The 27097-nt window shown below is 36.6% G+C and overlaps 1 protein-coding gene across 5 annotated transcripts in view; it reads left to right on the forward strand.

Moving 5' to 3' along the window:
* The window catches only part of AQR (aquarius intron-binding spliceosomal factor), a 97929-nt gene that overhangs the window by 51528 nt on the left and 19304 nt on the right, over positions 1 to 27097 (forward strand). For 3 of the 5 annotated variants that reach the window (XM_084975059.1, XM_084975054.1, XM_021098271.2), the window contains exons 20-29: positions 489 to 730; positions 3039 to 3185; positions 3949 to 4018; positions 8063 to 8173; positions 11802 to 11911; positions 16397 to 16532; positions 18376 to 18585; positions 20317 to 20454; positions 24783 to 24854; positions 26272 to 26459. In XM_084975059.1, coding sequence (XP_084831185.1) covers positions 489 to 730; positions 3039 to 3185; positions 3949 to 4018; positions 8063 to 8173; positions 11802 to 11911; positions 16397 to 16532; positions 18376 to 18585; positions 20317 to 20454; positions 24783 to 24854; positions 26272 to 26459 — 1424 coding nt within the window. Of the gene's footprint in view, positions 1 to 488; positions 731 to 3038; positions 3186 to 3948; positions 4019 to 8062; positions 8174 to 11801; positions 11912 to 16396; positions 16533 to 18375; positions 18586 to 20316; positions 20690 to 22069; positions 23346 to 24782; positions 24855 to 26271; positions 26460 to 27097 lie in introns of those variants that run through there. The other 2 variants (XR_014814538.1, XR_014814534.1) reach the window with 2 other exon arrangements.

The raw sequence follows: 27097 nt of genomic DNA on the forward strand, positions 1-27097 counted from the left end.
AGTATTCTAAATTTTGGTGTGTTTTACCATCGAGGCATACATTAATGTGCTTATGGTTGTGTGTGATCTTAGCATTGAGGAACTATGGATTGTAAAGAGGAGGAAACTCCAGTAGTTTATAAGAGGCAGCATTTTTTTTAAAAGGTTTGTTCTGTAATGTTTTCTTACTCTTGTGTAGACCTGATCAGATTTCCATCCTATTCAACAGAAGTTAAGTGGTAAACTCACTTATGACATTCTGTCTAAATGAACTCCTAATGGATAAACTGTTCTTGCTAAGTTTGGTCTTTTGTTTAACTCAGTGTATGGTATCAGCTGAAAATATAGCTGTTGATTCAGTCTAGCCAAGCACCTGTCAGCGGAAAATAGCTTCTTACCCTGAAACACTTGGGAATTCTGGATTAGCTCAGCCAGCTCTGCATAGCATGGAAGTGCAAATGCTTGAGATGTCTTCTTAACAAAATCTGTTTTTGTCCTCTTACTGACAGGCGGTGCTAGAGACTATTCGGAACCTGATGAATACCGATTGTGTGGTACCTGACTGGCTGCATGACATCATTTTAGGCTATGGGGATCCAAGCAGTGCACATTATTCCAAAATGCCCAATCAGATCGCCACCCTTGATTTCAATGATACATTTCTCTCCATTGAGCATTTAAAAGCCAGCTTTCCTGGTCATAATGTTAAAGTAACTGTGGATGACCCAGCTCTGCAGATACCCCCTTTCAGGTAACGTCACAACTGGATATATTCCTTTTCATGCTTTCTGTAGTCATTCTGAGGCCATCAGGATTGTAACTAATACTGTGTCATATCTGGGTATTGTTTGACAGTCTGTACCTTCACCATAAAATCATCTGGATGAATTTGACTCTATTTCCAATTCTTTGTATAGTACCTATTTTAAAATCACAGTAAAAGTAGCCTCTTCTCTTACAGTAATTGCTTTTTGTCTGAAGAGTACTATCTAAATATATTTGCAGCATTTGACTGAAGAAATAATGTCTTGGCCAATTATACACAGTCTGGTGTATTCCCTAATTAATACACATAGCCAGGTGATTTTGAACTTTCTTTGGTTTTTAGGAAAAAAATTCTCTTCTTTTAACTCTGCTAGGTTTCACAGATTTTAAGTATTTGTATTATAGTTACACTCAAAGGAGCTTTGGTTTTGAGTAGGAAAAAAACCACAAAGTACCTTAAGCACTGATTGCTTCGTGAATTCCATCCTCTGGATTGATGGCAAAGCACTAAGTGTACCTACAATGGTGGCAAAGGACTTACTTTCTCAGTTGCAAATTAGAACAGACAGCTTTTAATGGGCTATTAAATATAATTAAATATAAATATAATAATTCTACATATAAAAAACATGTATCCTTTATAACTCCCAAACCCAGTCTTCCTTCATACTTTCCTAATCTTATTAATGGTGAAAGCTTCTTGAAATCTCAGCATTATTTTTAATCTTTTTATTCTCATAACTCCTGCTGTCTTACAGATTCTGCCTTAAAGGATGCATTTTTTTCCCCTTACATCAGTCCTGACTGCTGTCTTCCTAGGCCCTCAACACCTTCAGTCTTTGTAATGACAGTGTCCTTCCTCCCTCTCTCCCTGCTTAAACCTATTACATGCCTTACTGCTAGAGTCATTCCATTGTCTAACTGAAAATTTTTATTTCTCCTGTTGCTCTTCAAAATAAGGACTGACCTCCTAGCTTTTTTGGTTCTTAGCTTTTTTTTTTTCTTTCCTTTTTTTGGTATTACCTGTTTTTCAGAGTGTGAACAAAGACTGGACAAAGTGCAGATAGAGAATTAATTTTTTAGCTTAATTTTAGGATGTTTGTTGACTTCCTCCGGTACCAATGGGAGTTGCCTTCTGAGGTATCCCTGACCCCAGACTGAGAACTTCTGCCTTAAAAGCTTGATCCCAAAGGTGTTATAACAAGGCTCCAGCCTTTATCTCTTTCCGTATTTTCTCTTTTGTATTCTGCACTCCAGCAAAATGGGCTACTTGTACTTGAGTCCCTGCTATTAATTCTTTCTTTCTGAAATGTCTTCCCTCCCATGTTTGTATGTCTAAATCCATTGAAATTTATTTTATTTGCCATCTTTTCCATAGTGTTTTCTGATTACAAGGACAATGTGTATAGCACTTTACAGTGCATGTGCCATAAGAATATAATTTTTTTTTTATAAACATTATGCTAAGGAAAGATAGGAGACAGAAGAGAATAAATGCTGTATGATTCCATTTACTTGAAATATCCAGACTAGGCCAATATAAAGACAGAAGATAGATTATTGGTTGCTAGAGGATGGATTTAGGTTGGAATAATGGAGTAATTGCTTAATTGGCATGGGGTTTCCTTGTGATAATGAAAATATTCTGGCATTAGAGAGTAGTGATGACTATATAATTTGTGAATCTACTAAACTTTAAAATGGTGAAATCTATGTTATGTGAATATTACTCTGATTAAAATAGAGTAGTTAGGAGTTCTTGTCTTGGCTCAGTGGAAATGAATCTGACTAGCATCCATGAGGACACAGGTTTGATTCCTGGCCTAGCTCAGTGGGTTAAGGATCTGGTGTTGCCGTGAGCTGTGGTGTAGGTCGCAGACACATCTTGAATCCTGCATTGCTGTGGCTATGGTGCAGGCCGGCAAATGTAACTCCAATTCAACCCCTAGCCTGGGAATCTCCATATGCCTTGAGTGTGGCCCTGAAAAGACTAAATAAATAAATAAATAAATAAATTGAAATAAAATCATTAATTATTTCCCCTAAAAAACTAATTAAATGTTTCTTCTTTGATTCACCCTTAGTCAGATGACTTTCTGGATCTCAACACCTTTAACATACATTTTAGTGCTTTTAAATTTACTTTTGTCCAAAATTTGTATACAGATATTAAGTTCCTTTAAACCTTAAATGTTTATTACTCATCTGAGTATCCTCTCTATGATGTCATGCATAGGATTGGTGCTTAGTAAATTGTTGTTTACTAAAAATGAACAAAGACTTTGGTCTTGTAGGATAACTTTTCCAGTAAGAAGTGGAAAAGGGAAGAAAAGGAAAGATGCAGATGGGGAAGATGAAGACACTGAAGAAGCAAAAACCTTAATTGTTGAACCTCATGTTATTCCTAATAGAGGTCCTTATCCTTACAACCAACCCAAACGGTACTTTCACTATCTCTGCTAATTGTAATAATGAATAATAATAGTTTGATATTTCAAATGAATTAGAAGTATTCAAAAATTTTTTCTGATTCTTTAAAAATTTTAGGAAATATATTTCTGGATCCTCTTCTATTCTGTCAGTTGACTAAATAGTTCATACATTTTTGGCCATTCTGTAATAATAATTCAAAAAGAAAGATTTCAGGTACAATGATAAATAAATATTAGAGGGCTATCTTAATATAATTACGGGGTTCTTACTTCATGACCATTTGTTACATTTAGCAGCTACCCTTGTGCATATGTGCCATGACTGAAAAGTGGTATTATATTTGATATTAGACTGGAAACTAGAACTTTGACACTTCACACGAGGTCTGGGCCTGGCTAAATATATTGAGAAATAACGGTAGTCTTTTCTTTCCACAATATCCATTCAGTCTTAATTCGTCTGTGTTGGGTCAGAGGTGAGGAGAGTCATTAGAAGACTTTGGGTCAGTCACTAGAAATCTGCCATTCAACATTGTGCTTATAGTTAACAATGTGCTGTAATGTACATTTAAAATTTGTTGAGAGGGTAGATCTTGTTTTATGTACTTTTTATTGTACACAAAGCCACAGAAAGGGCTGCATGGGAGGAAGTAGAGATTGGGAGACCAGGGGCAAATAATAGAGTAGACATTTAGCCCTCTTGTCATTGTTGTCTAAATTTTTACTAATGTCATTCATCTTTATTTTTAACCAACTTGATTTTTATTTGCAGTAATACAATTCAGTTCACTCATACACAGATAGAGGCCATCCGTGCTGGAATGCAGCCTGGGCTGACTATGGTAAGAGAATTATTGTTCTACACATTCTTAAATGGATTTAGACTAGACGTAAGCATCAGATTATCAGAGTATGTTCTATTTTAAGCACAAAACCCCCACTGAATTAAGTGTTTATAAGTATTTGTGGCATCTTATATGTGTCGACCCTACTCATACCAGTACTCATAAGTTTTATTAGAACTAGTTAGGCCATTTGTTTATATATTGCCTCTAGCCATTTTTGTGCTGCGGTAGCATAGCAGAGATTGTATGGGCCACAAAGCCTAAAATGTTTACCTGCTGGCTTTTTACAGAAAAAGTCTGTTGACACGCATATGGAAGTATCTTTAATTTCCAAGTATTTGGAGATTTTCCTGTTATCTTGCAGATCCTGATTTCTGGTCTAAGTCCATTATGGTCACAGAACATGCTTTCTATGACATCAGTTTTCTTAAATTTGTTAAGGTTCATTTTGTGGCCTAGGACACCAGTGAATATTCCATGTGCACTTGAAAAGAATGTGGTGTTCTATTGTTTTCAGGTGGAGTGTCCTATTTATGTCAGTGAGATCCATTATGTTGAAGTATTGATCAGTACTTCTCTGTCCTTGGTATTCTACCTACTATTCCTGTTGATAACGAGAGAGGAATATTAATGTCTCCAACTATAATTGTGAATGTGTTTGTCCTTCCAGTTCTTTCAATTTTTGCTTCTTGTATTTTAAAACTTTATAAAGAATGTATATATCTTATACATTCACTTTTAGCATTGCTATGTCTTCTTGGTGAACTGATGCTTTCATCATATGTAATGTCTGACATCATCACTGGTAATTTTCTTTGCTCTAAAGTCTACTTGGATATTAATATAGCCACTGCAGCTTTCTGTTATATCTTTTCCCATCATTTTACTTCTAACCTACCTATATTTGAAGTTTCTTATAGACAGCATATAGTTGGGGCATTTTTTTAAATCTATTCTGACAGTTCCTGCTTTTAATTGGTGTGTTTAGTTCATTTACATTTAATGTACTTATTAATGTGTTTGGATTTAGGCCTACCATTTTATTATTTGTTTTATGTTTGTTCCCTTTTTTTGTGTGTTCTTGTTTCCCTTTTCCTCTTGCTTTCTGAGTTATTTGAACAGTTTTTAGTGTTTCTTTTTTTTTTCCCCCGCTCTACAGCATGGGGACCAAGTTACTCTTACATGTTTACATTTTCCCCCGCTTTGTTCTGTTGCAATATAAGTATCTAGACATAGTTCTTGATGCTACACAGCAGGATCTCCATGTAAATCCATTCCAAGTTGTATCTGATAACCCCAAGCTCCCGATCCCTCCCACTCCCTCCCTCTCCCGTTGGGCAGCCACAGGTCTATTCTCCAAGTCCATGATTTTCTTTTCTGTGGAAAGGTTCATTTGTGCTATATATTAGATTCCAGTTATAAGTGATATCATATTTGTCTTTGTCCTTCTGACTCATTTCACTCAGTACGAGAGTCTCTAGTTCCATCCATGTTGCTGCAAATGGCATTATGTCATTCTTTTTTTATGGCTGAGTAGTGTTCCATTGTATATATATACCACATCTTCCGAATCCAATCATCTGTTGATGGACATTTGGATTGTTTCCATGTCTTGGCTATTGTGAATAGTGCTGCAGTGAACATGAGGGTACATGTGTCTCTTTTAAGTAGAGTTTTGTCCAGATATATGCCAAAGAGTGGGATTGCGGGGTCATATGGAAGTTCTGTGTATAGATTTCTAAGGTATCTCCAAACTGTTCTCCATAGTGGCTATACCAGTTTACATTCCCACCAGCAGTGTAGGAGAGTTCCCTCTTCTCCACACCCCCTCCAGCACTTGTTATTTGTGGACTTATTAATGATGGCCATTCTGACTGAGGTGAGGTGGTATCTCATGGTAGTTTTGATTTGCATTTCTCTAATAATCAGTGATGTTGAGCATTTTTTCATGTGTTTGTTGGCCATCTGTATATCTTCCTTGGAAAACAGTCTATACAGGTCTTTTGCCCATTTTTCCATTGATTGATTGGCTTTTTTGCTCTTGAGTTGTGTAAGTTGCTTATATATTCTAGAGATTAAGCCCTTGTCCGTTGCATCATTTGAAACTATTTTCTCCCATTCTGTAAGTTGTCTTTATGTTTTCTTTTGGGTTTTCTTTGCTGTGCAAAAAATTTTCAGTTTGATTAGGTCCCATGGGTTTATTTTTGCTCTAATTTCTATTGCTTTGGGAGACTGACCTGAGAAAATATTCATGATGTTGATGTCAGAGAGTGTTTTGCCTATGTTCTCTTCTAGGAGTTTGATGGTGTCTTGTCTTATATTTAAGTCTTTCAGCCATTTTGAGTTTATATTTGTGCATGGTGTGAGGGTGTGTTCTAATTTTTTTTTTTTTTTGCTATTTCTTGGGCCGCTCCTGTGGCACATGGAGGTTCCCAGGCTAGGGGTTGAATCGGAGCTGCAGCCACCAGCCTACACCAGAGCCACAGCAACGCTGGATCTGAGCCACGTCTGCAACCTACACCACAGCTCACGGCAACACCGGATTGTTAACCCACTGAGCCAAGGGCAGGGACCGAACCCGCAACCTCATGGTTCCTAGTCGGATTCGTCAACCACTGTGCCACGGTGGGAACTCTGGTGTGTTCTAATTTCATTACTTTGCATGCGTCTGTCCAGGTTTCCCAGCAATGCTTGCTGAATAGACTTTCTTTTCCCCATTTTATGTTCTTGCCTCCCTTGTCAAAGATTAATTGACCATAGGTGTCAGGGTTTATTTCTGGGTTCTCTATTCTGTTCCATTGGTCGGTCTGTCTGTTTTGATACCAGTACCGCACTGTTTTGATGACTGTGGCTTTGTAGTATTTCTTGAAATCTGGGAGAGTTATGCCCCTTGCTTGGTTTTTGTTTCTCAGGATTGCTTTGGCAATTCTGGGTCTTTTGTTGTTCCATATAAATTTTTGGATTGTTTGTTCTAGTTCTGTGAAAAATGTCATGGGTAATTTGATAGGGATTGCATTGAATCTATAGATTGCTTTGGGTAGTATGGCCCTTTTTACAATATTGATTTTTCCAATCCATGAACATGGAATATCTTTACATTTCTTTACGTCTTCTTTAATTTCTTTGATTAAAGTTTTATAGTTCTCGGCATATAACTCCTTGGTCAGGTGTATTCCGAGGTATTTGATTTTTTTTGAGGTGTAATTTTAAAAGGTATTATATTTTTGTATTCCTTTTCTAATATTTCATTGCTGGTATACAGAAATGCGACTGACTTCTGAATGTTAATGTTATAGCCTGCTACTTTGCTGAACATATTAATCAGTTCAAGTAGTTTTTGGGTTGAGTCCTTACAGTTTTCTATGTATAATATCATGTCATCTGCATACAGCGACAGTTTTAGCTCTTCTCTTCCTATTTGTATGCCTTTTATTTCTTAGTGTTTCATTTTTATTTATTCGTTTTGTTGTTTTACTATATCTCTTGTACAGTTTTCTTCCTAATGGCTGCTCTAGAGAATTACAATATACATACTTTTCACAGTCTACTTAGAATCAGTATTTTGTCTCTTAAGTTGAATGGAGTATCCTTGCTTTCATGTAGGTCCATTAATCTTCCCCTTTTGTGTTGTTGTTTTCTTACTATTATGTATAAATACCTTGAAAATACCATCAGGCAGTACTAGAACTTCTTGCAAACATCAAATATATTTTAAAGAATTCTAGGGAAAAATAGTCTATTATATTTAATATTTATCCTTTATTCCTGGTATCTGTCTATCCAGAACTTCAGTGATATGTTAAGTCTTTTAATATTGCCCCATGGAGTCACAAGGCTGTGTTTATTATTCTTTTAAATTTTTTTTTTTCCTATTTGTTGTTTGGATTGGGTGATGTGTATTGATTTGTCATCAAGCTCACGACTCTGTCTTGTCCATTCTGCAGTGAACTCATCCAGCAAATTTTTTAATTTATTTGATCTTTCAGTTTTAAAATTTCAGTTTTAACTTAGTACTGTGCTATGTGTTCATTGCCTTTTTAGGTTGTGGGACCACCAGGTACAGGAAAAACAGATGTGGCAGTCCAAATCATATCCAATATCTATCACAATTTCCCAGAGCAGAGGACTCTGATTGTTACTCATTCCAATCAGGTGAGAGAGAGAAAGAGAGTGAGTGTGTGGGTGTGGGTGTGGGTGTAAGAAGTAGACATGTAAGAAGTATCTGTATGTAAGGAATGGACATGCATGTATGGAGCAGGAGATGCTTAAAAGCACAATGGAGATTTCTTCTTATATGATAACCTGATTATGGGCACACAAAATACCAGGAAAGGCTAATGAGCATAGTGTTTATTATTGATTTAATCTTGGATTATCACTGGTCATGACCAGACCATATTGAGAAAAATATAAAAACAATCTTTTATTTCAAATGGAGGCAGTCCAAATGTGGAAAACCTAAGTATATTTGGATAGTTGGTAATTGCCCTTTTCCCCCTTTCCCCATCTTCCATGCTAAGCTAGACCTTTTACTTTGAGATCAAAAGCATTACCCCTTACTAGTAGTATTTCTCTACTAGTAGAATAGATATTCCTCAAAGACTAAACGTAGATCATATTAAGACTGGATTGAATTTTAAATCCTTATAAAATATACATATAAATATGTATATTACACAGAAGGACTATTGTTATGTTGCAGATCCAATACATAAGGTTTTTATAAATAGCTAAAACAAAGAAAAACAAGCTCCTTTCTTGTAAATACTGGCTGAAAAAATGATCTTTATATATGTATGTGTTCTGAGGAATTCCGAAGCTGTCACTGTCATAGAAATGAGGAAGAACAAGTAATATTTACTAACTCTCATGTGAAATGTGACAGGCAGCGCTCAGAATATTTTGAAACATGTTATGAAACTTGCACGGTAATCTAAACCTCCAAAGGTACTTAATTTCTCTGATTGCGTATTAACAATAGTGTCTGCAACCTAGAATAGATTTACAAGGAGATCCTGCTGAATAGCATTGAGAACTATGTCTAGATACTCATGTTGCAACAGAAGAAAGGGTGGGGGAAAAATGTAATTGTAATGTATACATGTAAGGATAACCTGACCCCCTTGCTGTACAGTGGGAAAATAAAAAAAAAAAAAAAAGAATAAAAAAAATTAAAAAAATAAAAAGACATATGAAGAAAATTAAAAAAAAAAAAATAGTGTCTGTGGTTAACCAGTCCTTTAAAAAAGTTAGTCTACAAAGAAACACTGGGTTTTTAGAATGCTAAATGTCATTTACTCTGTTATTCGTCAAATTTTAATCTCACGATTTTAAAAGTAATACTGGAGTTCCCGTCGTGGCGCAGTGGTTAACGAATCCGACTAGGAACCATGAGGTTGCGGGTTCGGTCCCTGCCCTTGCTCAGTGGGTTAACGATCCGGCGTTGCCGTGAGCTGTGGTGTAGGTTGCAGACGCGGCTCGGATCCCGCGTTGCTGTGGCTCTGGCGTAGGCCGGTGGCTACAGCTCTGATTAGACCCCTAGCCTGGGAACCTCCATATGCCGTGGGAGCGGCCCAAAGAAATAGCAAAAAAGCAAAAAAAAAAAAAAAAAAAGTAATACTATCCAATTCATGCATTTATGTTTTTATATCTTTAAAGTTTATAACAGGGTTAGAGTTCCCGTCATGGCACAGAGGAAACAAATCCAACTGGGAGCCATGAGGTTGTGGGTTCGATCCCTGGCCTTGCTCAGTGGGTTAAGGATCTGGCGTTGCCGTGCTCTGGGGTGTAGGTTGCAGACACAGCTCGGATCTGGCGTTGCTGTGGCTGTGGCATAGGCCGGCAGCTACAACTCTGATTAGATTCCTAGCCTGGGAACCTCCATATGCTACGGGTGCAGCCCTAAAAAGACTAAATAAATAAATAAATAAAGTTTATAAGGAAAAATGGCCTGGTGTATTAAAATCGTACAGGGGAAAAAGTTGAGACTTTATTTTTTTAAGGGCTGCCATGTGGCTCAGTAGGGGTCAGTAGGGGTCAAGTAGCAGCTGCAGCTGCCAGCCTACACCACAGCCACAACAATGCCAGATCTGAGCCACGTCTGTGACCTACACCACAGCTGAACCACAACAGGAACTCTGAGATTTTATCTTGTTAAAAGGAGCAAACTATGTAAAGACTTTTTTTTCCTATTTAATAAATTTAGTCTCTAATAATTTTATCAATATATATTGAAGATTCTTAGAATGATTAAAGAGTTATTCATGTATTGTTTTAACATAATATTTTTTAGTAAAATTTGTCAAAGTTTAATAATGACTTTCTGTAGTATCCCCTGCTTATGGCTGACTTGTGTAGCACAATTGTAGAGAAGGTTATTTTGCAAAAACAGCCAAAGAGTTAATTGTTTGCTAATGGCCTTTCTTGTTCCTTTGACAATCAAATCATCCTCTTCAATGCAAACTGTTTCTTTTCCTTTTTCCTTTTTCTTTCTTTTTTTTTTTTTTTTTTTTTTTTTTTTCTTTTGGTCCACACTCAACAGTATATGGAAGTTCCCAGGCCAGGGATTGAACCCATGCCACCACAAGTGTGGCAAGACCAGATCCTTAGTCCACTGTGCCATAAGGGAACTTTCTAATGCAAATTGTTGGTTTTTCACAACTGTTTTGTTTGCCAGGTCTTGGCTCACATATATAATTTAAACAGTTCTCCAATATCACTTTAATTCAGAATGAAGTTTTGCAGTTTTTTCTGAGATTGTAATATGTGAGTATTTTTTGCCCCTTAAATCTATGTGGTTCATGAATTTGGACAGGGAAGGTTTGGATAGTGAGTAATGCCATAGAGTCTGATTTAATGGGTCTCAAGTTTGGGATGTAGATTATCAAGAATTGGGATAGTGTGAATTTTTTTTTCTGAAAATTTGTTTATCTCTTCAGTTTTTGAGATCTAATTGCTAGAATTTTGATAACAAAAGATATTTGTATACTCTATATAGCCTGGATGTTTACAAGTCTCGATATTGGCTTCATGGGCAGGTTTAGACTAATGGTAAATTAGGAGAAATGCTTGAGTGGGAGCTAATTTTTAAATGTCATCTTTTCTTGTGTATCTTTCCATGCAGTGAAACTTTTGCCTTTCTGCAAACCCTTGTAACTGCATATTCTCAGATAATAAATACTAGGATATCAGGGAGCCCTAAATAGGAACACTTTGTGGGCAAATGGCTTTCATCAGGATAGTCTGCGATGAGTACCTTGCTCATGGTTGTATACAGAACTAATTTGGATTTTTAGCTTAAGATTGGAATGATGCAGTTTACCATTCCTCTCTGTAGTCCTCTTGATGTATTCTACCCAGACACCTCCTAAGAGGCCTTACACAACTAGAGAAACTCAGTTTTTTGCAACTCATGGAAATTGTTGAATAAAATGAAACTTGATGTGGTTATTATTTAAATAATTATTACCACTTGAGGGAAGTAGAAACTGAGCCAAAGCCTTCTCTTTTCATAAATAAGCAGAAATGTAATTGCTGGTTTTTATGATTTCCAGTTATTAATTTGACAAAGTATACACATGTAGCAATATCAGAAATCAATAGAAATACTATTTTGTTTAAACGGCCTAATGTAAGATGTTTCTTCTGTGTTTTGACTTTGATTATCTGACTAGGCAATGCTCATTCTTTTCTGTCCATCTGATTTTTAGTTGTTGCAACTTTTAAAAGGAGCCTCCTGATTCTTTAAAACTTACTATCATCCTTTTTTTTATTCTTCCAGGCCCTGAACCAGTTGTTTGAGAAAATCATGGCTTTAGACATTGATGAGCGCCACCTCCTGCGTCTTGGTCATGGAGAAGAAGAGCTGGAGACAGAGAAAGATTTCAGTAGGTGAGCAAATGGGGATGAGTTTTGAAACAGTATATGAGTTTGTAAAGAGTTTTTAACCTTCTCTTATTGATTCCTTTTTTTTTTTTTTTTTTTTTTTTTTTTTGTCTTTTTGCCTTTTTAGGGCCACACCTGAGGCATGTGGAGGTTCCAAGTCTAGGGGTCCAATCCGAGCTACAACTGCTGGTTGATCTACACCAGAGCCACAGCAGTGCAGGATCTGAGCCTCGTCTATGACTTGTACACAGCTTATGGCAACACTGGATCCTTAACCCACTGAGCGAGGCCAGAGATCGAACCCATGTACTTATGGATGCTAGTCAGGTTTGTTAACCACTGAGCCATGACAGGAACTTCCTCTTATTGTTTCTTGAATGAAGAAACATTAGAAGAGAGCAGTGAATAATCTAACTGAATTCTGAAGGGTTCTACCATAACCTTCATAGTCTATACTCAGTTGACCCCAAGCCTGGTCATGATCTCCTTCAGCTTCAGTTCTACGTGTTTATGCCATTTTACCTCAAATGTACAGTTACTTCGGTGAAGAGAGTTACCTTGTTCATTCTTTTTTAAATTGAAGATTTCCATTTGCTTTCTATTTATCAAAATAATTAATGTTGCCAAACCAAAACTGCACAGCCTAATGCAATTCCTTTTCATGTTTCATCCTTTTAATTTGTATATGTTTTAGATACCAATTAAGTGGTTCATTTAACAAAATGCAATTGGAGATTAATGATAGTATAAGCTTTGAAGTTATAAGTATTATTTCAGTATGCCAGTTTAGCTGGACTTTATATTTAGTATTATATAAAGTGATTAAAGTTTTTACAAATCAGATTTCTTCTGCTGTTAGTATTTTGGTGTTTTCCTTCAAAATTGCTTTATAATAGTTCATTACATTTATACTTAAATTCATTTTTCAGCACAGTTTCAAACAATAGGCATAATTAACAAGCTGTACATATTTAATATAGTTTTTGACTATTGAACATTACTTGTAACTAATGATAGACATCAAAAGACTAAAAGAGTATTAAATTATTGTGTTGCATTTATTTTGGGGTTATTGTATTAAAGAGCTCACCAAACATTTTTAAGCTTCTAAAAAAAAAGTCAGGGGGCAGGATCAACTCTGATTAAGTTATTGGGGCTCTAGGTTTTTCATTTTGGATCGGCCAGTAATGCTGTCCATGTGTACTTTTTTTTTTTTTTTCCTTTTTAGGGCCACACCCATGGCATATGGAAGTTCCCAGGCTAGGGGTCCAATCAGAACTGCAGCTGCTGGCTTATGCCACAGCCATAGAAATGCCAGATCCGAGCTACATCTGCAACCTATACGGTTAACCTACACAGTTATCCAGCAATGCCGGATCCTTAACTCATGGAGAAGGCCAGGGATTGAACCTGCATCCTCATGGATACTAGTCAGGTTCATAACCCACTGAACCACAACAGGAACTCCCATGTGTACTTCTTATTAATCCTGACTTACACAAGTGGGCTGAACTTTAAAATCTAATAATGCAAAATTCAGTCAATGTATAGGTGCTGATGGAATGCTTTAAATTTTGTAATTATAGTCGTATTATAGTAAAGTTTATAGTTTTTAAATATAGTAGAATTTTTTAAAGTGATTTCAGGTACTACCAACTTTCTCAAGAAAAAAATACTTTTTGCTTTCAGATACAGAAGTCAAGCCCCAGGTCTTAGTAATGTGTGTTTGTGCATATTATTTCATTTCTCTCTGTTTGTTATAGTTAAAAAGAAAAATAGTGACTTTCGTTTCACAATAAAAGTACTATCACTTTTCCTAAAGGAAAATTTGTATATCTAGTAAGATAGTAAAGAGGAAGTGATCATTCATAATCCTGCCTCTCCAAAATAATTTTTTGTTAGTCTCTTCCAATAATCTGCTGTAATTACGCCATCATTTATAATTGTGTACAGGCATACCTCAGAAATACTGCAGATTCAGTTTCAGACCACCATAGTCAAATGAATATCACATTCCCATAGTTTAACTAAAAAATACTTGATTGCTAGAGTTCCTCTTGTGGCTTAGCAGGTTAAGGACCCAGCATTTGCTCCTGGCCTCACTCACTGGGTTAAGGATCCAGCATTGCTACAAGCTTCAGTGTAGGTCATGGATGCAAGCTCAAATCCAGTGGCTGTGGCACAGGCTTCAGCTGCAGCTCTGATTCAACCCTTAGCCTGGGAACTTCCATATGCTTCAGGTGCAGCCGTAAAAAGAGGGAAAAATAACTTTTTGCTAAAACATGTTAACCACATCTAAGCCTTAAGTAAGTTATAATCTTTTTGTTGGTGGAGGGCCTACCTTGATGTTGATGGCTGCTGACTGATAAGGGTAGTGGTTGCTAAAGGTTGGGTGGTTATGGCAACTTATTAAAATGAGACAACACTGATGTTTGCCAAATGAATTGAATCTTCCTTTCATGAAGGATTTCTCTATAGCAGGCAATGGTGCTTGGTAGTATTTTACCCACAGTAGAACTTCTTTCAAAATTAGAGTCACTTCTTTCAAACCCTGCCATTGCTTTATCAACTAAGTTTATGTAAGAATCTGAATACTTTGTTGTCATTTCAACAGTCTTCATAGCATCTTCACCAGGAATAGATTCCATCTGAAGAAACTACCTTCTTTGCTCCTCCATAAGAAACAACTCCTCACCTGTTAAACTTTTATCATGAGATTGCAACAATTCAGTCGCATCTTTTTTTTTTTTTTTTTCAGGAAGGCAGGGGACCCGTGTGAAGAGAACTACAAAACCACAGGCCCCTCCTTCCTTTTTTTTTTTTTTTTTTTTTTTTTGGTCTTTTTTGTCTTTGTTGTTGTTGCTATTTCTTGGGCCGCTTCCGCGGCATATGGAGGTTCCCAGGCTAGGGGTCGAATCGGAGCTGTAGCCACCGGCCTATGCCAGAGCCACAGCAACGCGGGATCCAACCCGCATCTGCAACCTACACCACAGCTCACGGCAACGCCGGATCGTTAACCCACTGAGCCAGGGCAGGGACCGAACCCGCAACCTCATGGTTCCTAGTCGGATTCGTTAACCACTGCGCCACAACAGGAACTCCTCAGTCGCATCTTTAGGGCCTAGTTTCCTTGCTACTTCTATGACAACTACAGTTTGTTTTCCTTTACTGAAGTCTTAAAACCCCTCAAAGTCACCCAGGAAGGTTAGGATTGACTTCTTCCAAACTCCTGTTAATTTTGATACTTTGACCTTTTCTAGTGATTCACGAATGTTCTTTCTTTCCTTTTTCTTTTTTTCTCTTGATGGCTGTACTCATGGCAAATGGAAGTTCCCACGCCAGAGATTGAATCTGAGCTGCAGATATGATCTACACCACAGCTGTAGCAATGCTGCATCCTTTAACCCACTGTGCCAGGGCCAGGGATTGAACCCTCACCGCTTCAGTGACCTGAGCCACTGCAGTCTTAACCTACTGTGCCAAAGCAGTAGCTCCAAATCATGAGTGTTCTTAATGGCCTCTAAAATGGTGAATCCTTTCCAGAAGATTGTCAGTTTACTTTTGTCCAGAACCATCAGAGGAATCACTGTCTGTGGCAGCTATAGCCTTTCAAAATGTATTTCTTAAAGGATAAGACTTGAAAGTCAAAATGACTCCTTGATCCATGGGCTACAGAATGGATATTGTGTTAGCAGGCATGAAAGCAACATGAATATTGTTGTACATCCCCGTCAGAGCTCTTGGGTGTGTTGTCAGTGAGCAATGATATTTTAAAAGGAATCTTCTTTTCTGAGCAGTAGGTCCAAACTGTAGGCTTAAAATATTTAGTAAGCCATCTTGTAAATAGCCAGGCTTTGTTCCATTAACAGAGCACAAGTAGATTCAGCATAATTCTTAAAGAATTTCCTAGGATTTCTGGAATGGTGAATGAGCATTGTCTTCAACTTATAGTCACCAGCCTCATTAACCCCTATCAAGAGAGTCATCCTGTCCTTTGAGGTGAGGTATTGACTTCTCTCTAGTTATGGAAGTCCAGGATGGCATCTTCTACCAATAGAAAACAGTTGGTTTTTTTTTTTTTCTACATTGAAAGTCTATTCTTTAGTGTAGCCACCTTCATTATCTTAGTAAGATCTTTTTAGGGCCACACCCACGGTATATGGAGTTCCAAGGCTAGGGGTCAAATCCGAGCTATAACTGCCGGCCTACACCACAGCCACAGCAATGCCAGATCCGAGCTGCGTCTGCAGCCTACACTACAGCTCACGGTAACACTGGGTCCTTAAACCACTGAGTGAAGCCAAGGGAGCAAACCCCCAACCTCATGGTTCCTAGTTGGATTTGTTTCTGCTGTGCCTCAACGGGAACTCCCAGCAAGATCTTTTGTATAACTTAGTTTCTGTTAAGATTTTCTTAAATATTTTACAGACAGTTTCTTTGAAAGTCTCTTCATTATGTAATTTTGCCTTTTTACTTAATTGAAATTTTTAGATATGGAAGAGTTAATTATGTCCTAGCTCGAAGAATAGAACTTTTAGAAGAAGTCAAAAGATTACAGAAGAGTCTGGGGGTTCCAGGAGATGCTTCATATACTTGTGAAACTGCAGGCTATTTCTTCTTATATCAGGTAAGAGATTAAGGGTTTTTTTAAATAATGCTTTATTATAGTATGGTCTCATCTGGGAACTGGTATGGGCTCTTAGTTCCTTCTTGAAAGCTTATTTTTCTTTGAGTAGACTAAAATGTTTGCTATTGCCAGCGCTATATTTGTGAATGTTAAGCGTTTGTGTTTCCTGTTACCTTCAATTTTCTTTACTAAATAACTTTGCTTGATGACTCATTCAGTGAAAGGCCAGTGCTACTACTTTTAATTTTTTTCCCTCTTTTTCTAATCTCTTTTTTTTCATTACGGTAGAAATATAACTAAATAGCCTAGGTACCCAACAATAAGAAATGCAGTTCTCTAACTTACCTTTAATATGCATATTAATCAACTAATGAGGGAAAACATGTTCTTTTTAAATTTCCAGAAATACATTTTTTTTTTTAAGAATTCATTTCAAAGTAGGACTTTAAGTTAAAACATTGTTTGACTTCAGTTTATAGAGATATGTTTTTGCTTTTGTTAGGGTTAATATTTGGGATATGAAAATCAATGAGAAATAGAAAGCCAAGTAAAATGAATAAAAATAAATTTTAATAGTCGGTTTACAGATAATTTTTAAATGGATTAAACATAAATAATGAAGTTTTTTATAACTATATTCTCTTTGTACTATTTGTATATTTTAGGTATAAATTATAACATTGAAATTTTAAAATGTTTATTAAAAAAAGAGTTTATGCTTGTTATAGGCAGATAGACAAACCACTTGAGTCCATTCAAAATGAGCAGGTTTCATAGGTTCTTGTAAAAACACAGAGCATATGCTAGGTCTTACAAAGTTGTATACATTAGACCCAGACTGTTTAGAAGTTTGAATAATGGAGTAAAGATCATGCTTAAGTGCATATTTGTCACAAAATAAGTCTCTAGGCTCTTAATGAAAACTGCTTTTTAAAAGTAGTAGAAGTAATATATAAATCGCAAAGGCTTAGGTAATTTGGGAAATATGAACTTGAGGCCTTATGGTGTGGATCAACATGCAGTAATCACATTGGGGAAGTTGTTTAAAAAGGAAATTCTCAATCTCAATCCCCAGCGACTTTCTCTCCATAAGGGATGGCATCTAGGAATCTTCATTTTTATTTAGCTTCTCAGATATTCTGCCTGAGGACCACACTTTGAGAAACACTGCAGTTATAACAAATTTTGAGAGAATTACAGAAATTGAGATTAAATACGAACTGAGCAGAGGTGTAGTTAATATTTATACCAAGATGTAATTAAACTAGCTATCTTAGAGAAGTTATAAAAGGAGCTTTCAAATATATGCTTAACTTAACCAGAAGTTCTTTGTAAATGTATTAAAGTGAATTGGAAGAATTATGAAGGTCCAGAAGAAGGGTTGACAAGTGTTAAATTGACTAAAAACTGCTAGAGCTGGACCTAACCATATATGGAGAAATACCAAGATAGTGAAAAAATAAGGAATTTCTTTGACCAAAGAGGGTTTTGTTTTTTTTTTTTTTTTTTGATCATCAATAATAAACTGTTTTAATATATGTGGAAAATCTAAGTATTTGAATCAAAGTCCTATGAGATGATCCTTAGTTTTTTCTCCATCTGTACATTTTTGATTAAAGACTTTTTTTTTTCTTAGACTCTTAAAAATTACTTTTATAAAAGAAAGGCAGTCTTTCAGTAACTTGGATAAGAAATAGTTCCTATTGAGTAAAAGATTGCTTTTCTTTTCCTTTTCCTTTACCTACCAAATCTTATTTTTACTTGATGTCTTTTTAATTTTTTTTATTTTATTATTTAGACATAATAGCTGATAAATTTAACCTAAAGTCGCTTTTTCTTACAGGTAATGTCTCGTTGGGAAGAGTATATAAGCAAAGTGAAAAATAAAGGTAACACATTGCCAAATGTTACCGAAGTTTCCACTTTCTTCCCTTTTCATGAGTACTTTGCAAATGCCCCTCAACCCATTTTTAAAGGCCGATCTTATGAGGAAGACATGGAAATTGCTGAAGGATGTTTCAGGCATATCAAGAAAATCTTTACTCAGCTCGAGGTAAGGATTCTCAAGTTCGTTTAACTTTGCTTTAAAGGTTTTAAGCTTAATTGGTTTTCTTTTATTAAATGTGGTAAATAGAATATTCACACCTAACAAACCAATGTAATACTTTTAAGTGAGATTATTGGAAACATTTATTGTTGTAGTTGAAGAAATAAGTGAAAATTAAGATACATATTGAATCCCCATTATCCTGGCTTTTCTGGTGTGAAAGTCTTAGTATTTACAAAAGAAATGCTTCCATTAGTAGATTTAATAATGGTTCTTTGATTTGGAATTTGGCCATTCTAGGTTCTTTATGCCTTAGACCAGCGGGCAAAAAATGAGATTTCTGTTTTAACCAGGATGATTGTTCCTGCTTATTAAGGTGAAATAAGAATCACCACTATACAAAGGGGACAGAGAATAATATGTTTGGAACCCAGGGGCCCACTGGGATGCTTCCCTAGTTTTCTCATTCCTTATGGGAAACATCACTGGAATACTACAGCCATCCCGGAAAAGGATCACAGTCAGGCTCAGATTCCTCAGTAAGAAGGTTTAGGATTACTTCCAGTAAGAAGGACAAAGACTGTGTCTTTGTACCTTTTAGATATGATTATATCCCTACTTCCTACAACAATGTCTAGAACATAGTAGATGTTCAGTAAACAATGATACATGGTGTGGGTAAGTGGATAGAAATGGATGGATGGCAGGTATAGAAAAATAAATACACATATACATATTAGTATATGTATAATAATGATAAATTTAAAAACCTGCAAAACAGTATTATATTTATGATTATGTAAATAGAATATAAAAGGATTAAAACATAGGATTTATAATAATAGCTGCTTGGCCTGGGAGATAGGGGGGGAGATATATACACAAGATAGCTCTGCCTGTACCTGTAGTGCTTTAATTACTTAAAAAAACAAAACAAAAAATGTTTAAAAGTCAGAAGCGAGTATGATACAATGATCAGATTTGGTAAAACTTGACATTAGATATTGTTTGGGCTGGCTCGCCCCTCATATCCATCTATTGTCTACTCTCCTACTTCACTCTGTGGAGGATCCTCTGCTGCAGCAGGGCTAAGGCTGGTCCTTGGAGGATTAATTTCCCAGCCTCTTATGCAGCTGACTTCTGGCAGGGTTTAGCCAATGAGAAATTTGGCAGAAATAGAAGAAAGGGAGAAGCCAGGATATGTCCTCACCAGCTCCCTCTACCTCCATCTCTTCCGTAGGTCCAGTTTCTGCTGGCCTGGCCATTGTGGTTCCAACTTATTCTGGTACCCCAGTTTCTGGGCTCTGATAACACTTCCTCCCCTTTTTATACTTCTTAGCCTAGGAATGGCCATAATTTCCTACTGTTGCCAGTCTCTGTGTTAACTTCGCCTTTCCCTGGTTGGCTTTTCTGCTCCTCCAGCCTGTATAACCAGTTCCCTGCAATAAATTCCCTTTGGTCAGAATGCATGTGGTAGTGTCCATTTTCCTGGATTGCCCTTGAGTAATATAGGTACCATGGTAATTAATATTCAATATTCTCATTGATATTATCTTGGATATCAGCTATTATATGAACTCAATTAGTACCTTAATAGTGGACAGAATTATGATTCTTTAGGCTTATTTTGAGATCTTTATATTAATTTCTCACATTGTCTCATGAACTGGATTGTATGAATGCATGAACTTTTTAAAATTCCTAAAATAGTTTCTCATTATTCTCTTACTCTCATAGGAATTCAGAGCCTCTGAACTACTTCGAAGTGGGCTTGACAGATCTAAATACCTTTTGGTGAAAGAAGCCAAAATCATTGCTATGACCTGTACTCATGCAGCCCTAAAACGACATGATTTAGTAAAGTTAGGTTTCAAGGTAAAGGCTTAGATTTTAATTCCTTAATTCATCATCTATGCAGCTATTTGTTCTGTTCTGTTCCCTTCTCATCTTTTCTCATACTAGGTCATTTCCTTTGGATATAGCTACTTACTAAAGTTTACATTTATACTTACTTTAAGTGTCTTTTTTTTTTTTTTTTGGTCTTTTTGCCATTTCTTGGGCCACTCCCATGGCATATGGAGGTTCCCAGGCTAGGGGTCGAATCGCAGCTGTAGCCACCGGCCTACGCCAGAGCCACAGCAATGTGGGATCCAAGCCGCGTCTGCGACCTACACCACAGCTCACGGCAACGCCGGATCGTTAACCCACTGAGCAAGGGCAGGGACCGAACCTGCAACCTCATGGTTCCTAGTCGGATTTATTAACCACTGCACCACAACGGGAACTCCTAAGTGTCTCTTTTAAAAGTGATGATAACCTCCCATGTTTATAGGATTAGTAAGCTCAAAATCTTATTTTTCTAAATTTAGTTATCAGACTTACGTCTTTTAAAGTAATATTATAATCATATAATTATCTAACCAGTTTCTCATACTTGCTTGGTAAGGTAGGATTAATTTATTTTTTCCACGTTAAAAAAAATCTCCAGAACTAACAACTTTATAAAAACAACATTTGACAGTGGTTTTTTGCCTGTTAGACATCTATAAGCTTGCATTGTTTACCTTTTAAGCACAAATCCACTTCCAGTCATCTGTTCATTCATTAAATGAAAAGCCTTCTATGTGAGGATATGGAGTCTGCTTATTTATTTAAACTGTCAAAGGAGATATTTAAATGACTTCATCCTTTGATAAGGACTAGAGAGCTAAAGGGCAAGACAACCTGTTACTTGTGACTCAGTTGAAATGGAATCTAATAATTGAGCAGTAAATTTGAATTTACAGGCTCTTTGACTTTGCTAGTGCTACTGACCTAAACTCAGATTGTAGTGCAAATCATTTAACTTACCTGCCACTGGGTTTATCTGTTATTTATAATAATGTTTGTGTACTTGTTTGAATTCAGAGTTTACCAAAGCTTTTGTTAATGAAAATAACTGACAATTTTAAATGTTATGAGCTAACTGAAAGATAAGTGCTAAATAAATTCAAGGTGATAGAATTGTTGTTATCTTGGATTAAAGTTTCCTCAGCTGCAAGGTAGGAGAAATACAACAATTTATTAAAAGATAGTGTGAACTTACCCTAGTGGTGAGAACTTACCTTTTGCAAATTATTAGTGCGAATTTTTCACCTAAATATTTTGTTCTTAGGGCTGACTTTGATATTAAATCATATATGCATAATAACAAGGGGAAATGATGCAGCCTAAATTGAGTATTTATGCTTTCATGCAGCTGTTCACTTGCATACTCTAAAAAACAGTACTTGTAAAAAAAAAAAAAACAAAACAGTACTTATAGCTTATCACATTTTCATTAATCATTTTCTTACACTGTGCTATACATCTAAAGATAGTTAATGGACTTCCCGTCATCGCACAGTGGAGACAAATCCTACTGAGAACCATGAGGTTGTGGGTTTGACCCCTGGCCTTGCTCAGTGGGTTAAGGATCCGGCATTGCCGTGAGCTATGATGTAGGTCGCAGACGCAGCTTGGATCTAGTGTTGCTGTGGCTGTGGCATAGGCCTGCGGCTACAGCTCTGATTAGACCCCTAGCCTGGGAACCTACATATGCTGTGGGTGTGGCTCTGAAAAGACAAAAGACAAAGATAAATAAATAAAGATAGTTAAGATGAGTGCTGATGGTATCCCTCATATATTTTTATATTTTTAATTTTGAAGTTTTATTTTTATCAAACTTATACATGTATCTGATTTAGAGCTTTGTCCTTCTCACTTATATCAATAAAGAATATTACATTTCCATTTTATTTTATTTTTATTGTTTTCATTTTTTTGGCCATGCTTGTGGCATGTGGAAGTTCCCAGGCCGGGGATCAAACCTGAGCCACAGCAGTAACAACACCAGATCCTTAACCCAGTGGAACTCTTAAGGGAACTCCTTAGGCATTGTCTTTTGATTCTGTGTTGTCCCGGAAGAGACATGCAAGCACATTCATGTACATTTTTTCCTTTCTTAATACTTTCTTGATATAGTTATGTCATAATTTTGCTTTGTGACTAAAATCTCATTTTTAACAATCTATAGATATATTTTTATAGGTTAAATTGCATTAGATTTTCAGTTATTTCTCAGAAAGCAGGTTCTTTAAGCTGTTTTCTTTGAGCCGCTCCGCTCTGTTTTGCACATCTATCCTGCTGTTATCTTGAGAGTCCACAGGGGAACTTCTGAGAAAATATGGCTCCTTGAACCCTCTTTCTCTTAGGTTCCCACCAAGATGACCTAATTAACCATTGTAATAGGGAAATTTAGCATCACGTAGAGCTAAAGAAGACACCCCTCCATATGCCTAAAATTTCAGGTAGTTTCAATAAGAAACAGTGCAGAATTGAACCTTAACTTTCATCATGTCTAGTGGAAATCCAGCCTGGCTACCAATCTTGGACAAATGTAGATAGAAGCAAAAACATATTTTGGTAAAAATGAGTAGCATAGAAATTATAGGATGTATGAGCAATTAGTTTAAAAGAAAAGAGTTAATTAAGCATTAAGAGTAAATATGCTCCTCCTACTTTCCACTTTCCTGGAAAATAAAATAATCAGAGAAAACTTTAAAAATAGAAAACAGAGGAACTCTAATTTATGCTTAGTGGCATTCTCAAATAAGGTATTTTACCAGTAAAACAAGGAATAGGATATCATACTAAGTACCAATCCAAAATGGAAGGGAAAGGTAAAGCATGTTGAGAATAAATCTAGAGGAAAGGCAGATAAAAGAGAAGATACTACATGAAAGAAAGAATGAAGTTTCCTTAGGTTGGAGAAATACTTAATTTTTCATTATTTTTCAAACATGCAGTCCCTACCATTCCTGGAAACTGGGCTAGCAGGAAGGTACAGGCATTAAACAAGTATGTGACTATACAGATAGAATTGTAGATTGTAATGTGCTATGAGACAGAAGAAGAGAGTACTGTGCAAGCTGTCTTAGATTGAGAGGTCAGAGAAGGCCTGGGTAAAGTGGGCTTTAAGCTGATATTTCAAGAATGAGAAAGAGCCACTCAGACAAAAAAAGTGAAGAGAGAATAGCAGGTGCTGAGGGCCTGAGGCAGAAATGGTTTTATTTACCATTTCTGAGAAAATGAAATAGGTCAACATATTTGAAGCTTTAGAAAGTAAGGAGAAAGGTGACATATAAAGCAGAAGAGGAAGGCAGGGGCCAAATTGAATATAGGTCCCAATTAATACCTCTTTTGCGGTCCACACTAAGGGTCCTTTTTTCCTAAGACTATTGGAGGCCAATGAAGGGTTAGAAACCAGGTGATGTGATGTGATGACTATCATGTGAGTGGTTTAGAGGAGGCAAGACAGGAAGGGGTGGGACGAGTAAAGAGGTTGCTGGCAGTAGTCAGATCCTGGATTAGAGTGGTGGTGGTAGTAGAAATGGAGAAAAATGAATGGATTTTGAAATTTTGATGGTAAAATTGACGTGTTTTGGTGATGCACTGAATGCTGATGGCAGGGAAACAAAAGGGGATTGTTGAGTGCCAAGTAGTATTCATAACAATTACTGCAAAATACTACCCAGGGTAAGGGTACCAATGGAAATGACCACATATATAGGTGGATTTTTACTTATATGGAACTTAAAGAATTCGATTGAAAATAGCTAAGTTGGAGTTCCCATCGTGGCTCAGCGGTTAACGAATCTGACTAGGAACCATGAGGTTGCGGGTTCCATCCCTGGCCTTGCTCATCGGGTTAAGAATCTGGCGTTGCCGTGAGCTATGATGTAGGTGAGCTATGATGTAGGTCGCAGATGCGGCTCGGATCTAGCGTTGCTGTGGCTGTGGTGCAGGCCAGCAAGCTACAGCTCCAATTTGACCCCTAGCCTGGGAACCTCCATATGCTATAGGTGAAGTTCTAAAAAGACAAAAGACAAAAAAAAGAAAGAAAGAAAATAGCTAAGTTGATATTGCATTCCAAGAAATGATAAGCAAGATCTCCTCAATGCAGAGAGTTCCATAGTTAGAGGGCTTCTCTGAAGTTAAAGACTTGAATTGGAGAAGCAGCAGAATAATGGTAAATGAGATCATGAATTTTCCGTTTGAATAATTTGTGTGTTATTTTTGCCTGAAATTATTTGGGGTTATTTTGGACGGTTGTTACCGTTGTGATAGTTGTGTGGCTCTTAAGCAGTCTTTTTGACAAGGTTTCCCTTTTCTCCCTTTCTCAGTATGACAACATTTTAATGGAAGAGGCTGCTCAAATCCTAGAGATAGAAACTTTTATACCTCTTCTTCTACAGGTAAGATATTGAGTCTGAAGCAAAGAAAATAGAGTTTTAAGAATTAGGGTGGGGGCAGCATCAGAAAATTACATAGTTTTGGGGTGCTAATTGCCATAATTATATATTCTTCTTAACTTCATTACGTTTGATATTCTATTTTAAGATTGTAAACTTCCTTTAATCTATTCACTGGTTATTTAGTGTTTTGTATTGTATCAGGGGTACTATTTAAAAATTCATACTTTATCTCAACAAAAAGAGTAATTTTAATCAAGAAAATTAAATTGTTATTAAGTTCGGAGAGAAGACGGGTTATTTTTTGCATTTCTTTTGTTAGAGCTGTTTCTAGAATTGCTTATGATCTTGGTTACATTGCTTTTCTTTATTTTATGCCTGAATTTTTGAGTTAAATGTTGATGTTTAAAAATATTTTCTTACTGTACAGTAGCCTTTACTATTTATGGAAACATAAACAAAGTATGGAATTTTCAATTGCATAGAAGCTACTCTAACTTATAGGTAAATTGGGTTGCAAAGTTGTTTTATAAGCCAAATTATTTGGACCTTGGAATGTATTTTATCAGGATGTTTTTCAAGGAACAGGGAGACATGTAGAGTAGGAAACTGAAGTAGAATATAGGAAATTGAAGAAGGTACAATTATTACTTCTTTGAGGGTTCCAGACAGGCTCTTGGAGTAATTGTGATACAAGTACTTGAACATCTTTCCAGTTCCCTGCTTGGGTATCTGGTTTTTTTTGTGCACTCTTTGGCTGATTCTTTTTTTTTTTTTTTTTTTTTAAGGGAAAAAAATTGTATTACTAGAGTTGATTTACAATATTGTGCCAATTTCTGCTGTACAGCAAAGTGACATTCTCTTTCTTATATTATCTTCCATCATGGCCTATCTTAAGAGACTGTATTTAGTTTCCTGGGCTATACAGTAGGACCTCATTGCTCATCCATTCTAAATGTAATAGTTTTCATGTACTAACCCCAAACATCCATTCCACTCCCTCCCACCCCCCTCAGCAACCACAAGTCTCTTCTCTTTGTCCACGAGTCTGTTTCTATTTTGTAGATAGGTTCGTTTGTGCCATATTTTAGAGTCCACACATCCCTTTGCCTAATTCTAACCTAAGTGTCCCAGACCTCTTTGGGTTACCCTACCTGTTAAAGTGGGATAATTCTGTGCTTGTCTTCTCAATCCCTTGATCCTTTCCCAAACACTGGCAGTCAAGAGCAATTGTACCCATACAGGTGACTATAAATTTTCCAGATTCCTCTCTGTGGAGCTGGTGAGTAACAAGAATTAGTAAACTAATATAGCTGTTTTGTGAATAGCAAGAATCTTGTGTAGTCAATTGGAAATCAACAAGCCAATTTGTTAATTGGGGTATTTTGCCATTTCCACATTTTCTTTTGTTTGTTTCTAGAACCCTCAGGATGGTTTTAGCCGACTAAAACGATGGATTATGATTGGTGATCATCACCAGTTACCTCCAGTCATTAAGAACATGGCCTTTCAGAAGTATTCAAACATGGAACAATCTCTGTTCACTCGCTTTGTCCGTGTTGGAGTTCCCACTGTGGACCTTGATGCCCAGGGGAGGGCCAGAGCAAGGTAAAGAAGACAGGGGTAGGCCGGGGCTTGGTAGTAGGGATAGAATTCCTGTTAAGGACATCAGTTCCATGATCCAAGTATTTGATAGCATTTTTTTTTTTTTTTTTTTTTTTTGGCTGCACTCACAGCATATGGAATTTCCCAGCCCAGAAACAGAATCTGAGCTGTAGCTGCAACTACACAACTGTGGCAACACCAGATCCTTAACCCATTTTGCCAGGCCAGGGATCAAACCCACACGGACTCAGAGACAGTGCTGGATCCTTAACCCCCTGTGCCACAGCAGAAACTCTGACAGCATTTTTTTCATGTAGATGTTTAGCATTCCCTGCTATCCAGGAGTTTGGCTGGTGACAAAACTACAGGTTGGAAATTATCTTTATTGTCTTCATCATGGTGTATGAATTGACCAAATTATTTCCTTCATTTTACTCGTTGAGATTAATTTAAGTGAATTACAACTAAGGGGCTTCTTTTCACTGTCACTTCCCTTCATGCCCCCCAAAGATGTATGATTAATATCATTTTGAAATCTAAAGCTAAAAATGAACAAGAGGAGGACACATCAGTTCTTACTCACTTTGTAAAATGTATCCATTTCATAGTTACCTCAAAAATTTTCTTACGTTACAGACTCC

Source organism: Sus scrofa, chromosome 1 (genome assembly GCF_054392235.1).
Source record: "Sus scrofa isolate SSC_HxYL_T2T_F1_AM1 chromosome 1, Sscrofa_HxYL_maternal_Yorkshire_Landrace_v2.0, whole genome shotgun sequence".
NCBI lineage: Eukaryota > Metazoa > Chordata > Mammalia > Artiodactyla > Suidae > Sus > Sus scrofa.